Source organism: Panthera pardus, unplaced genomic scaffold (assembly GCF_024362965.1).
Source record: "Panthera pardus isolate Hobbes unplaced genomic scaffold, ASM2436296v1 HiC_scaffold_18, whole genome shotgun sequence".
NCBI classification, from domain to species: Eukaryota; Metazoa; Chordata; class Mammalia; order Carnivora; family Felidae; genus Panthera; species Panthera pardus.
The window spans coordinates 25,867,654-25,882,130 of NW_026526743.1; the positions used below are offsets into that span (position 1 = coordinate 25,867,654).

Genomic DNA, 14,477 nt, shown 5'->3' on the forward strand with positions numbered 1-14,477 from the left:
GAACTTTCATGTACAAGTTATTGTTTGACATATTTTTCTTTCTCTTAGGTATATACCTAGGGGTAGAATTGCTGAGTCATATGGTAACTCTGTGTTTAACATTTTGAGCAATTTCAGACTGATTTCCAAAGTAACTGTCCCAATATGCATTCCATTCAGCAATGTGTGAGGGTTCCAATTTCCCTACATCCTTTCCAACCCTTGTTCTTGTTTCTTTTTTTGACAATAGCCATCCTAATGGGTATGAAGTGGTATCTCATTGTGATTTTGATAAGCATTTCCCAAATGACTAATGTTGAGCATCTTTTTACGTGCTTACTGGTAATTTATATACCTTTGGAGAAATGTCTATTCAGATACTGTGGCCATTTTTAAATTGTGTTGTCTTTTTATTATTGAATCATAAGAGTTTTTTTAATATATATATTCAAGACAGAAATCCCTTACAAGATACGCAGTTTGTAAATATTTTCTCCCATTCTGTGAGTTGTCATTTCACTTTTTTTGATGGTGTCTTTCGAGGTCCAAAAGGTTATAATTTGACAAAATTGAGTTTATCTCATTTTTTCTTTAGTCACTTACGTTTTGATTTTTAGTTTTGCCTAATCCAAAGTCACAAAAGTTTACTCTATTATTTTCTTCTAACAGTTTTATAATTTTAGTCTTATATTTAACTTTTGATCTATTTTGAGTTTTATAGATGATTTGATGAAGGAGTCCAACTTTATTCTTTTGTCTATAAATATCGAGTTGTCCCAGCACTATTTGTGAAAAAAACCTATTCTTTTCCCCCACTGAATTGTTTTGGCATGCTGTCAAAACTCAGTGGAACATAAATGTAAGGATTTATTTCTACACTTTCACTCCTACTCCATTAATCTATCTTTATACTAGTACCACATTATCCTTTTTGTAAAATTTAAAAAAATGTTTATTTGTTTATGGGGCATCTAGATGACTCAGTCAGTTAAACGTATGACTCCTGATTTCAGCTCAGGTCATGAGCCCAGGGTTGTGAGATTGAACCCCACGTTGGGCTATGTACTGAGTGTGGAACCTGCTTAAGATTCTGCCTCTCTCTCCCTCCCTCCCTCCCTCCCTCTCTCTCTCTCTCCCTCGCTCCCTCGGTCCCTTGCTCCCTCCCTTTGCCCCTCTCCCCCACTCATGCTCTCTCTCTCTCAAATCAAAATAATAATAATTTAAATGTTTATTTATTTATATTGAAAGAGAGAGAATCCCAAGTAGGCACTGTGCTGTCAATGCAGAGCCCAACACAGTCTCACCAGCCACAAGATCATGACCCGAGCTGAAATCAAGAGTCAGGTCACTGAGCCAACTGAGCCACCCAGGTGCCCCTAGTAGCACATTATCTTAGTTACTTTAGATTCTTCCTTTCAATCTGGATGACTATTATTATTTTTTTCTTGCCTGTCTTGACTTTTCTGGCTGTAACCTCCAATACACTGTTGAATAAAAGTGACAGGAGTTGACATCATTGTCTTATTCCTGATCTTTGGGGCAAAGCATTCAGTCTTACCTTTGAATATGATGTTAGCTATAGATTCCCTTTATCAGGTCAAGGAAGTTTCATTCTATCCTAGTTTGTTGAATGCTTTTTATCATGAAAGAATGTTGCATTTTGTCAAATGTATTTTCTGTGTCTACTGAGATGATTTTGTAGGGTTTTTTTTTTGTTTTTTTTTTTTGTCCTTTATTCTGTTGATATTGTATTACTACAATAATTGATTTGGGGAAGTTAAGTTATCCTTGCACTTGTGGGATAAATCCCACTTCGTCATTGTGTGTAATCTTTTTTATATGTTAATGGATTTAGTTTGCTACTATTTTTTTTGTTGTTGAAGATTTTTCTATCTATATTCAGAAGAGATTTGGATTTGTAATTTTCTTGTGGTGAATATAATTTTTTTATTAGGGTAATACTGGCCTCTTAGAATGAGTTGGGAAGTATTTCCCCTACTATTTTGGAAACGTTTGTGATAGATTGGTTTTACTTCTTCTTTAACTGTTTGGTAGAATTCACCAATGAAGCCATCAGGTCCTGGGCTTTTGCTTCTCACCACCCCACCCCCACCCCCTTCCCCCCCCCCCCCCGCCCCCTGCCCCAGAAGGTTTCAGTTACTTGTAAATCTGTTCATATTTCCTATTCTTTTTTGAGTTAGTCTTTTTGTAATGTGTATATTTCTAGGAATTTGTTCATATCCATCAGGGTTATCTAAATTATTGGCATACATTTGTTCATAGTATTCTCTTGTAATCCTTAAGGATATTCTTAATTTCCATTCCTGATTTAGTAATTTGAGTCTTTTTTCTTTTTTTCTTTGTCAGTCTAGCTAAAGGTTTGTCAGCTTTTGAGTTTTTCAGGAATCTACTTTTAGTTTTATTTATTATTCTCTTTTGTTTTTCTACATTCTATTTCATTAATTTCCACTCTAATCTTTATTATTTCCTTCCTTCTGCTTGCTTTTGATTTAGTTTTCTCAGTTTTATCCACTGTCTGAAGATGGAAAGATAGGTTGTGGATTTGAAATTTTTCTCCCTTGTTTAATATGGGCATTTACAGCTCCAGATTTTCTTCCTAGCATTGCTTTAGTTACATCCATAAATTTTGGTATATTTTGTCTTCATTTTCAATCATCTTATCAGAACATGTATTAGAAGTATCTTCTTATTTCCCATTTGTTTTCTTCTTTGACACATTAGTTATGGTGTGTTATTTAGTTTCCACATATTTGTGAATTTCTAAAACTTCTCCTGTTTATTGAATTCTAATTTCATTCTTTTGTGGTCAGAATCCTACTTTATAGAATTTTAATTCTTTAAATTTATTGAGGATTGTTCTATATGGCCTCATATATGGAAGATGTTCTATGTGCATCGAGGAGTATATACATTCTGGTCTTGTTGGATGAAGTGTCTATTAGGTCATTAGGTCTAGTTGGTTTATAAAGTGTGTAGATGCATTTTTGATAATGTCATTTCTCTTCTCTTTTTTTCAGCTGATAAATTAATCAGTCCTAAAGACATTGATCCTGTCCAGCGCTATATCCCACTACAGAATCAACGCAACGTGAGCATGAGGTTTTCCAATCAAGTAAAGATATTTTTTTCCTTAATTTAGACTCATCTAAAGACATTTAAAAGTTAATTTTAAAAGAAATTTTATTCTGAATGGGTTTTTATTGCTTTTTTTGAAGGCAAGGCTTTTCTCTCTTCTGGTTATTTAAGATTTACTTGTGGCAAAGGATTATTTGTTAATGAATAAATACGAGTCAAATGTGTCCAACAAGATGTCTTCCAGGCAAACACTTTCATCTTCACAGTGGTTGAGTTTAAGGTGATAAATGTCTTTGGGAGGATGCACTATGTATGGGTAGGCAAGGGGACAGATGCGATGGCATTATTATTGAAGGAAGTGGGGTCCCATGAAAGGCCCTGTGCTTAATGTCTTCTCCATTGCTGTGTCTCTATGACAGCACTGAGTAACTGACAGAGTTGTTCTTAGTACTTGGTGACATGTTGGGTGAAGGAATAATTTAAATTTTTTTACATTTAGTAGCTATGGATTCAGACTGTGTTGTGTCAACAAAATAAGTGTTTGCAGGATCAGCAAGATTGATGTTGATTTGAGCAAACCCTCAAGTATTAAATGATACCAGTAATGAGGACTGTTAAAATGAAAATGTTGTAGATTATGGAAACTGCCTGAGGAGAGAGGGAATGAACCTGAGTGTGTGCCTGGGATTCCAAGCAGTTAACATTTATTTAACAAGAATAGCATCAGCACTTCCGGAATATATGCTTATGAAATCAAAAATGCTCCTTTTATTTAAAAAAAAAAAACATGCATATGCATATAACACACACACACACACACACACACACACAAACATAAATGCTTGTTTTAATGAGAGAATGAGAAAGCCAGCCAGGTCCATTAGATTCTATCACACTATTTCTCTGATTCTTTTGCTGCTCTTCAACAAAATATGTAATTACTCTGAATGGTTTATAGATGAGAAGCTATTTGGGAGACTTATAAATAAATGTTAAGATTTTCTCAAGAACATAAAATCCTTCTGTTAATATGTGTTAGAAATTTTTCACTGCTCTGTTGACTCCTGTGTAAGGTGAGGATTTGGCCTCATTACCACTCATGTCAGTACACTACAAGTATACATTCTGTACAGATTTGAGATACACAATTTCACTTGAAGAAATGGTAAAATAGAGAATACATTTAACTTCATATTACACAGTGCTGTGACTGAGCCATTTGAAGACTAGTATTTATCATTTATATAGCATTTCACATGTATGACCCACTTCTCTAGGGTAATGAAATCTCAAAGACTTTTCTTAGAAAATAAAGTAATAGGTCACAGATTTGAGTTGTGGGGACAGGAGCTAGAGAGCATAAAATCACATAGCTAACAAAATCAACAATTTGAACAGTTATTTCATGCTTGATACATATAATGAAGGCTGTGGGTTATGTGTAATTTTTGACATACAGTATACCTCCAACTCTTTCTTTCTTACTCAATGAAGCTTATCAGAGTACAAGTGAGTGAGAGTGGATTTTATGGAGAATTCGCTCTATTTCTTATATTGAAAACATTTTCTAATGTTGCTACTAAATAATCTGTGCCATGCCTCCCAGGTGGAGCCACATTCCTACATACAAGACTTGCTATAGAGTAAGGACAAGGGCTTCTCTCCTGCAGCTTCATGGGGATCACATCTGTGCAGAGTTGCGTACAGTCCCTGAGAAGGAGATGTTTCAAGGATTAACAGCAGAAAATTGCTGGGAACCATCATGCCCCACCCTGGTTGCAGCTTGGTGATATATAAAATGGTGAGGTGTCAGGGCACCTGGGTGGCTCAGTTGGTTAAGTGACCAACCTTTGATTTCAGCTCAGGTCATGATCTCATGGTTTGTGAGTTTGAGCTCTGCATCAAACTCTGTGCTCACTGTACAGAGCCTACTTCAGATCCTCTGTCTCCCTCTTTCTGGACCTTTCCCTCTCCTTCTTTCTCTGTCTCTCTCAAAAATAAACATTAAAAAAAATTTTTTTTTAATAAAATAAAATGGTGAGGGGCCGTTGCCACTTTCTCAGCCATTTAAGGGGTAGCCAAGACCAGGCATGACCTTGTCCATTGCTGGGACTGGATGGCATGGACTGATGAAATAAAGAGGTCAGACATAGCCCTCTGCTTTGAAGGTTGATGTTAGAGACCTCTTGGTCATTATTGACCAGGTCAGACTTTGACCAGGTGCTTCAAACCTTGCCAAATGATGAAAAAAGTTAGAGAGGGAGTAGTAGAGTTCAGACAATTTCTGAAAATGAGAGAAATCCCTGACTTTGAAGGAAGATATATCAGGGGTCCCCATTTATCCTTTGCCTCAGTGATTCACTAGATGAACTCACAGGACTCAGAAGCTGTGATACTTACACTTATGGTTTATTACAGTGAAAGGATACAGGGTAAAATCAGCAGAGGAACACAGGGCAAGTCTTGAGGAAACCAGTCATAAGCTTCCCAGTGTTCATTCCCAGTGGAGTTATGTGAGACACAGTTACCCAGCAACAATGTGTAAAAGTTGCAAAGTGTTGCCAACCAACTGCTTAAGCTTGACTGTCCAGTTTTTACTGAGGGTCAGTCATGTAGGCATGTAGAACCTGCAGGTTTGACCTTGGCTATTCAAGCTCTAGCTCCCCAGAGGAAAAAAAAAAAAAAACAGATGTTCACCATAAATCACATTGTTAGCATAAACCACCTGGACAAACTGGAACAGGATGGCCCAGTGCCATAATTAAGCATGCAAAAACACTCTTCTCCGACAGGACATTCCAAGAAGCCAGCTTTCAAATATAGTTTTCTTGGGAATGTTCAGAGTTTGAACAGCCCAGGACTACTGAATCAACTCATTCCTTCACAGAAAGTTTATGGCAGAAGGAAGTTTCCAGAATCCAGTAAGCAGGGAGTGTGCCAGAACTGTAGAATTGTCTACTCCTTCAAGTATACATAGGGCTTTTGGCAAATTACAAACCTGAAACATTGAGGACTAAATTGAGAGCTGTTGATTTTTGTAGAAATACCATAATAGCAAACTAATTTCATGAAAGGGAAGTACTTTTCTACCTGTGTTTAAGACTGGGGTTGGAAAGGCACCTGGATGACTCCATTGGTTAAGCATCTTAGTCTTGATTTTGGCTCAGGTCATGATTTCATGGTCTGTGGGTTCAAGCCCTGTGTCGGACTCTGCACTGTCAGTGCAGAGCCTGGTTCGGAATCTCTCTCTCTCCCTGTCTCTCTGCCCCTTCTCTGCTCTCACTCTCTCTCTCAAAATAAATAAACTTAAAAACAAAAACAAAAACTTGGGTTGGAAAAACATGGTATCATCTGGGATGACCCTCCCCACTACTTGCTTACTAGTCAGAAATTGCTGTTTTCTTTTGCTGTTACTTAGAGAATAAAACAAATCCCCTTTTATAAGCAAGTTTAGAGGAGTAGAAAGAAAAGCATTGTAAACAATAGCATATATGCTTGATAGTATTGTGAGCTTTTGACAGCCCCTCCCCCAAAACCCCACCTTTTGGAGATCTTAGTATGTAAGTTCCCACAGGTCAGAGACCACGTTTAATTTATTTTTGTAGCTTCAGTATCATCATAATATCATAACACCTGTTATATAGAAGGTAGTCAATGTTTAACTTGATTGAGTGTGCTTGCAGGTATGTGTGGGAGGAAGGTGTGTCATGGGAAATAGTGGACTTCTCATGCAGATGTCTCTAATTTTAGATCTGTAATTAGATCTAATTAGAATCTAATTTAGATTCCTAATATGTAACCTTGAATTTCCAACTACTTAATGATCATCTCTCCACACAGATCTAGTATTTAAAACCCAGTATTTCTGGATGTATACTTGTTTCTTCTCATCCAGTTGTATACATTAAATATATACACCTTTTTGGATTGCAATCGTATATCAATGAGGTCGTTTAAAAATGAAACACATTTAGGGGCGCCTGGGTGGCTCAGTCAGTTGAGCGTCTGACTTTGGCTCAGGTCATGGTCTCGTGGTCTGTGAGTTCGAGCCCCGCGTCGGGCTCAGTGCTGACAGCTCAGAGCCTGGAGCCTGCTTCAGATTCTGGGCCTCCCTCTCTCTCTGCCCCTCCCCTGCTCATGCTCTGTCTCTCTCTCTCTCTCTCTGTCAAAAATAAACATTAAAAAAAAATTTTTTAATGAAACACATTTCTTTTTTTATGAATTAACTTTTTTAAGGTTTTAATTCTAGTTAGTTAACATACAATGTTATATTAGTTTCAGGTGTACAATATAGTGATTCAACACTTCCATACAACACCCAGTATTCATCACAAGTGCCCTCATTAATATCCATCACCAATTTAACCCATCCCCCCCATCTATGTGGTATTTTGTCCCTGGCTTTTTTCACTTCACATTATGTTTCCAAAGTTCTTCAATGTTGTAGCATGTGTCTGTACTTCATTCCTTTTTATGGTTGAATAATATTCCATTATATGGGTGTACCGCATTTTATTTACCTATTTATCTGGTGAATTCATCTAGTTACTAATGTTGTTGAGCATCTATTCATGTGTTTTTTTGGGAATTTGTATATATATCTTCTTTGGAGAAATGGCTCTTAAGATACTATGGTCATTCTTAACTTAGGTTATTTGTCTTTTTATTATTCTGTTTAAATGTTCTTTATTCTAGATATGAGTCCCTTATATGATTTGCAAATATTTTCTCCCATTCCATAGACTAGCAGTCTAATTTCTTGATTGTGTCATTTGAAGCACAGAAGTTTTTCATTTCATATATCTGTTTTTTGTTTTTTTGTTTTGTTTTTTTTTTTTTTGTTTTTGCTTCTGGTATCATATCTAAGAAACCATCACCTAATCCAGGGTCATCAAGATTTATGCCTATGTTCACAAAAAAAAAAAAAAAAAAGCCTCCCATCAGGCTCACTGCTGTCTGAGCAGATCCTCTTTTCCCATCTCTCTTGCTGCCCCTCCCCTGCTCTCAACTCTCTCTCTCAAAAATAAACGTTAAAAAAAAAGATTTATGTCTGTTTTCTTCTAAGAATTTTATTGGTTTAGCTCTTACATTTAGGTCTCTGATACGTTTTGAGTTAATTTTTGTATGCCATGTGAGGTAGGCATCCAGTTTCATTCTTTGCATGTGGATATTCAGTCGTCATAGTGCCATTTGTTCAATTTCCAAACTGACTTTTAAAGTCTCTTTTATTACTGTGGTGCAATATACATTACCTAATATTTCTCATTTTAACCATTAATAATTGTACAGTTTAGTGGCATTGAATACATTTCAGTGTTGTGTAACCATCACTGCTATCTGTATTCAAAACTTTCTCATCATCCCTAACAAAACTCTGTGACCTTTAAATGATGATTCCCCCTTCTCCCCTCCCTCTAGTCCCTGGTAATCTCTATCCTACTTTCTGTCTCTATGAATTTACCTATTGGCACATCATATAAGATATGAGGAATAGTACAATATTTGCCTGTGTCTGGTTTATTTCACTAAGCATAATGTCCAAGGTTATTTTTGTGTTTCATTAATGTGGTGTTTCTCTTTTTTCCTGCTATTTATTTTGTCACAAACCCAATGATCTTCATTTATCAAATTACATATTGTATGATAGTCTGGTTATTCTCAGTATATTAAGTAGTCTCCTCCCCCCACCACCTCAACAAGAGGTGAGGAAGATGTGATTGGGAGCTTTGTCTCCCCAAGAGTAGATGTTCATTAAGCAGTTGTGATGCCCCAAATAGATGCAAACCAAGCAAATTAAATGTGAAAATTATTCAAATTGTCTGATAAAGAAACATTTGAAAGAAAATAATTTACCCCAAACTGTTAGTCTGTCCTTTATTCTTATAAATAGAGTGACCTTGTCTGCTTCACTTACCTTGCTTTCCTCTGCCACATTTGATTTGGAAAAGATAAATTATACAAAAGACCATATTATCCAGTCATCCCATAAATTACTCCCTGGAAACAGGTCTTATGGGTTTGGAAACTATGCCATTAAGCCTGCTTTCCTATGGTCCTTTTCATACTCCATATTACAACACTTGCCACACTATTATAGTTGTTGATTTACATGCCTTCCTGTCTGGCAGTGGTCCTCAGAATAGAGGATACATCATATTCTTCTTGGTCTTCTATCACTGTAGTTTGGTTTTGACAGGGCAAGAGAAAGGAAGTGAGAGAAATGAAAATAATCACTATTCTTTGTGCTCCTACTGTTTATAAGCACTGTTCAAATAATTTTATATGTATTATGTGTTATTTCAATAGTTTTGAAATAAATATTATCATACCAGTTTTATAGATAGATAATGTGAGTCTTAGAGAGGGTTAGTGTTTTTCCAAGGTCACACTTTTGTCAAGTAGCAGAACCAAAATGAAGGTGTTAACTGAAGAAGGAAAGGAGGAAGAGGTGTCAGGCATTTGGAAGCAATGATTTTCGTAATGGTGTAAAGGAATTAATAGAGGAAATAGCTTGTTTCCTCAGCAGCCTACCTCAGTATCACATCATGGAAAAATAGTTGCATCTGCCCCTCTAGGCCCTCTAGGCCTGTGGAAATGATCTGAAAATTAAGTACAAAATGTGGGCTCAAATACATTATATTTAACGTTTATAATTATTAAGGGGGTCTAAGTGTTACTTTTTTCTTCCCTGCTAGCATTAGGATGAGACCAAGTGCACAAGTCTAACCATTAGTAATTTTCCTAGGGATTTCCCTCTTTCTTATCTAAAGGAAAGTACTTTCAGGAGGCTAGCAAGCTTTCATTGTTCACACTGCAGTGCCTCTACCCTATTAATGTGAGATAATGACCATTTGTTTCCAGCCTTTGCTGCTCCTTCATATTTGGAAGAGGTCTGATTACTGCAGAAACTAAGCAGCTGACTATGTACATTTCACTGATTCAATATATTCTGCATTATAGTTGTCCACTGGGAATAAGGTAACTAGAGGACATCCATTTATAGCAACTGGGGGGTAGGTTTCTGGAGTTGTATAGCAAATGGACTTTACTTTGAAATGTGTGTTAATACTAATCAGAATACAAAATATTTCTGGTTAAATAGGAAAAATCACTTAATTCCTTTTGGCAGGATTTGCAGGATTCTATCTGAAACTAACATGTGTAACAGGTAATAGCATAAGACTAGCCAGGAGTTGGAGGGGGCAGAGATTCTTTTTTTTTTTTTTAAGCCAATTTGAGAAAAATTGATCTTTTTTCTTGAAATAGATGTGGAATTAAACAGAATTTTTATATAAGCAAGCCATTCTAATATCAAGAGTCACAGAAAACAGCATTATGATATGAAAATGTTATTTTAATATTCAAGAATATAAATAGATTTCTTTTTTAAAAAAGAAGTTTATTTATTTTGAGAGAAAGTACACACAAGCTGGGGAGGGACAGAGAGAGAAAGAGAGGGGGGCAGAGAGAGAATCCCAAGCAGGCTCTGCACTGTCAGCACAGAGCCCAACGCGGGGCTCAAACTCACAAACTGAGATCATAACCTAAGCTGAAATCAAGAGTTGGACGCTTAACTGATGGAGTCACCCAGCCACCCCTAAATAGGAGATTTCTTATTGCTGGACATTCTGCCTAGCAAAACAATGAAGGCACAGCTTCTGGAAACACAATGTGTGGGTTTGAATCCAAGCTTGGGCAAGCTGATTAACCTCTGTGTACCTTAGTTTCATTACATGTAAAATCAGAATAGTACCTCATAGAGTTATGGTAAGGATTAGATGAGTTAATACAGATAAAGAGCTTAGAACAGTTCCTGGTTTATAGTTAAGAACTCAACAAATGTTAGCTATTTTATTTGCATTTTGGTAGTACCAATGTAGACATGGTAGTTAATTGAGGTACCCAGCAGTTAATTAAAAGAAAAGGTACAAGTTTATGTTACTATTAACATGGTTCATGGTGGAAAGTGAAACTATGAGAGCAGACAATTCTTGGAGAGCCAGACGTGAGGCTTAGTTTTTTGCCAGGGTATAGGGAGTACAGATGTTGGAATAAAGGGATGTTCAAAGAAAGGGCAGAACAAAGGAATCCAGCAAGAAGGTAAAACAGTGTCAATGGATGAGAAAATGTGGAGGATTTTGACTCTGAGACAACAATTCAAGAAGGCAGTCTACCTAGTTGGCTGGGAAGTATGGCACAGCACTGGCAGAAATTCAGGTGAGAGTCTTCAGACCTTGCATGGTTCACCAGCAGTGTGATCTGGGGAAGGTCTACTAACATATCTATATAGTTACGTTCTCTAGGTATAGTATAGGTATAGTTCTCTAGGTTATGTTCTATATAGTTCTATATAGAACTATATGTTCTATATAGTTATGTTCTCTAGGTATAACTATAGGTATAGTTCTCTAATCTATAGAATTATTTGTCTGGGTTTGATTTGTAAATCTACTTGTAGCACTTCTGTTGCTGGCTTCCATGATCCTAGGTTGTTGGTAACCGTTGAGTGATTTTAGTGGATAGTGTGCCCAGAAGCCAGATTGTAGGGAGTTAAAGAGTGACTAAATGGTAGAAGACCATCTGTTCAGGAACTGAGTTTGCTCCAATCCACAAAAGGTTATAAGCCTCTCTTAATTTAGTAGACTCATTGTACAGCACTCCTACAATATGTACTTATACCTGCTTCTCTGTTTTATTCTTGTTTCATGTCTGTTCACAGTTTTTAGAGGTTTATTTATTAATCTTAGGTGATTTAAAGAAATTTTGCATGAGGTTCAGTTTTATTTGGTTCAGTTCATTCTAATGCTCACAAATAGTTTAACCAGATTTAGACATAATTTCTACTTAAAGGATTAAAAAAAAAAAACAAAACTATACTTCATTAGCTTGGCAAAGAAAGAAAGTATTTGTGTGGAACCAAAAAGCCAAATTTATCTACAAGCATGGGAATAAATTTGAGTACTGAACAGAAGTTCTTTGATTATCATAATAAAACAGAATAAAATAGTCAAGACATCAAAAATGCTTATGAAAGCCTAGCTTGCATATGCCACAGCTACACAAAGGTTCTCTTCAGGTAATACTGTCTGTAGTCTTTAAGGGAAATGAGTTTCCTATCAACTGGTATTTATACCAGAGGCAATGAAAATCAAATGCCTTGATCAAAAATATCCAGAACTGAAAAATGTTAAATTGGAAAAAAAAAAAAAAGCTCAAACACTTTTAATAGCATCATTCTAATTAACCCACTGAACTTAATAAAATTAAAAGTTCCAATAATAGACATGAGATATAATGAAATATTTCATCAACAAGATGAAGACTTCTTTAAGTTATGGCTGAAATGTAAAAGAGGAAAAACAGATCCAAGTAAAAAAGCAAGGCTTTTGGTCAAAAATTAAGATGTACAGGAATATTATGATCTAGTATTGTTTTAGTGAGCCTACTGCCGGTCTCAATTTATGCCCCTGCTCTAGTCCAACCTGCTGAGCCTAGCAATATTCCTAGTATTTTATTCTGAGAAAAAAAATCTTATTTTTTCAAAAATATAAATAAATTTATGAACTTACCTGTGACTTTCCTACTCCCCTTTTTTCTTATTTTGAGTCTATTAAAATTTTAAACATCTATTGATTTTTGAATAAAAACTTAACCCTTTAGTCCTATTCTAACCACCTCTTATATAATGACCCATATTATGAGAAGCCACCCTCTTCTAAGCCAGAGGACTGGGCTTCAGGAGCCCCTACTTTCCCAAGGAGTGATGTTTACTCATGAGGTCCTGGGAGAGTTCCAGGTATTTTTGCCATCATACTGGTGAATAAAATAGGAGTATTTTTGGTCAGGTACTTGAAGCAGTATTTTACATTTATGGCATAATTATCATGAGAAAGCAGATCGTGTGTTGAAGCACCCTTAAGAGAACTCAGTTTCACATTTATCATTTTCAGTGACACCCAAGCTTTGAATCTGAGAAGTAGACTGGCACATTTAATATTCCAATTAAAATGGATTGATCTACTTTGACAGTCTTTGGAGAAAAGGCCAATATGAAAGGAATGATTTTTAGTCATAATAAGAGCTTATTTTCCAAGGTGCAGAAGTTCTAAATTTAGAGTGGAAGTCAGTACTTACTTACTAAATCATGTACATATTTATACAGATCTCAGTTACAAACATGTACACTTGTTGGTCTCTCATTTTTCAAATTCATGAAGAAAAGAGGGGACTCATATTTTGTTTTCCGAAAATGCAGGTGCATAAAATTTTGCACAAATTATCTTCCTGAAGATTAAAGAATGCCACATATATACATGATAAATTTTTAAGAAGGTGACATAGTATAGTGACTTTGCATTATATAGGCCCAGCTATAAAACCAGTCTCTTCTACTGATTAACTGTTGCCCTTGGACAATTTAATTAATCTCTCTAAGCCTCACTTTCCTCATCTATTAAGTAGTGATAACCATTTCTAACTTACGGTGGTCATATACGATAAAATAATAATGTATATAGAGCTCTTAACAAAATTCCTGACACATTATAAGAACTAAATGAATATTATGCTATTTTTATTTTACTCCAAATAATTTATTTTGTAAACAATATTACTTTATCTTTAATGAAAATAAAATCCTGAAATGAATCCTGAAAAGTCTGGAGGAAAACATTATATTTTCAACACTTTGGCTATAACTGTGCATAGTCTTTCTTTATTATGTGTTTACAGCCTTACTGGATATTCAGTTTTGTAGTCACTAACATTTATCCTAAGTTACTTTTCATACTATTTCTATAAAATATTATCTTAAATCCCTTTATGGTGGGTTTTTTTTTTTGTTCATTTGGCTATACCAAGGTTTCCTTTACCTAACACCTAATAATTTCTATTCTAGATGTTTATCCTAATAAAAGCTGATTAAGATTCGATGTTTAGTGCAGCATTATAGCATTTTTAAAACTAGTGGTGTGGCTAACTTGCTATTCATTAAAAGGTCTCTACTTACTACTTTTCTGTTGCTATATGAAATATTTTATGTTCCGTAGTATTCATTAGCTAATGAAAATAAGACAAGAGATTATAAGGTAAAGCAATTTAAGTTTACAAGTGTAAATAAAAATCATAAAATCAAAAATCACTTTCCAAAAATGTTCCTTCCCTAAGACATACATGATCCAAACATATTGTTTTAGACCTTTGCTCAGATTTGAGAATGTTTTATTTATTAATCAAATGTGTCTGGATAAGCCATGAAGCTACCTATAACTCTGTAGCAAAGAGGAGTTGATTTCTTCTTGTTTCACTGATAAAGCTCAAAATCTGTGATTTTATGTTTTATATTTATATTTATATTTATTGCCTGTGCCTCACATACATGGTAGAATATTAAGAGAATTAGG

The 14,477-nt window shown here is 35.4% G+C and overlaps 1 protein-coding gene across 5 annotated transcripts in view; it reads left to right on the forward strand.

Annotated features, from left to right (window-relative positions):
• Positions 1-14,477, forward strand: part of PHKB (phosphorylase kinase regulatory subunit beta) — a 258,770-nt gene that overhangs the window by 174,207 nt on the left and 70,086 nt on the right. For all 5 annotated transcript variants that reach the window (XM_019456029.2, XM_019456030.2, XM_019456028.2 and 2 more), the window contains one exon: positions 3,018-3,112. In XM_019456029.2, the coding sequence (XP_019311574.2) occupies positions 3,018-3,112 (95 nt within the window). The remainder of the gene's footprint in view (positions 1-3,017; positions 3,113-14,477) is intronic.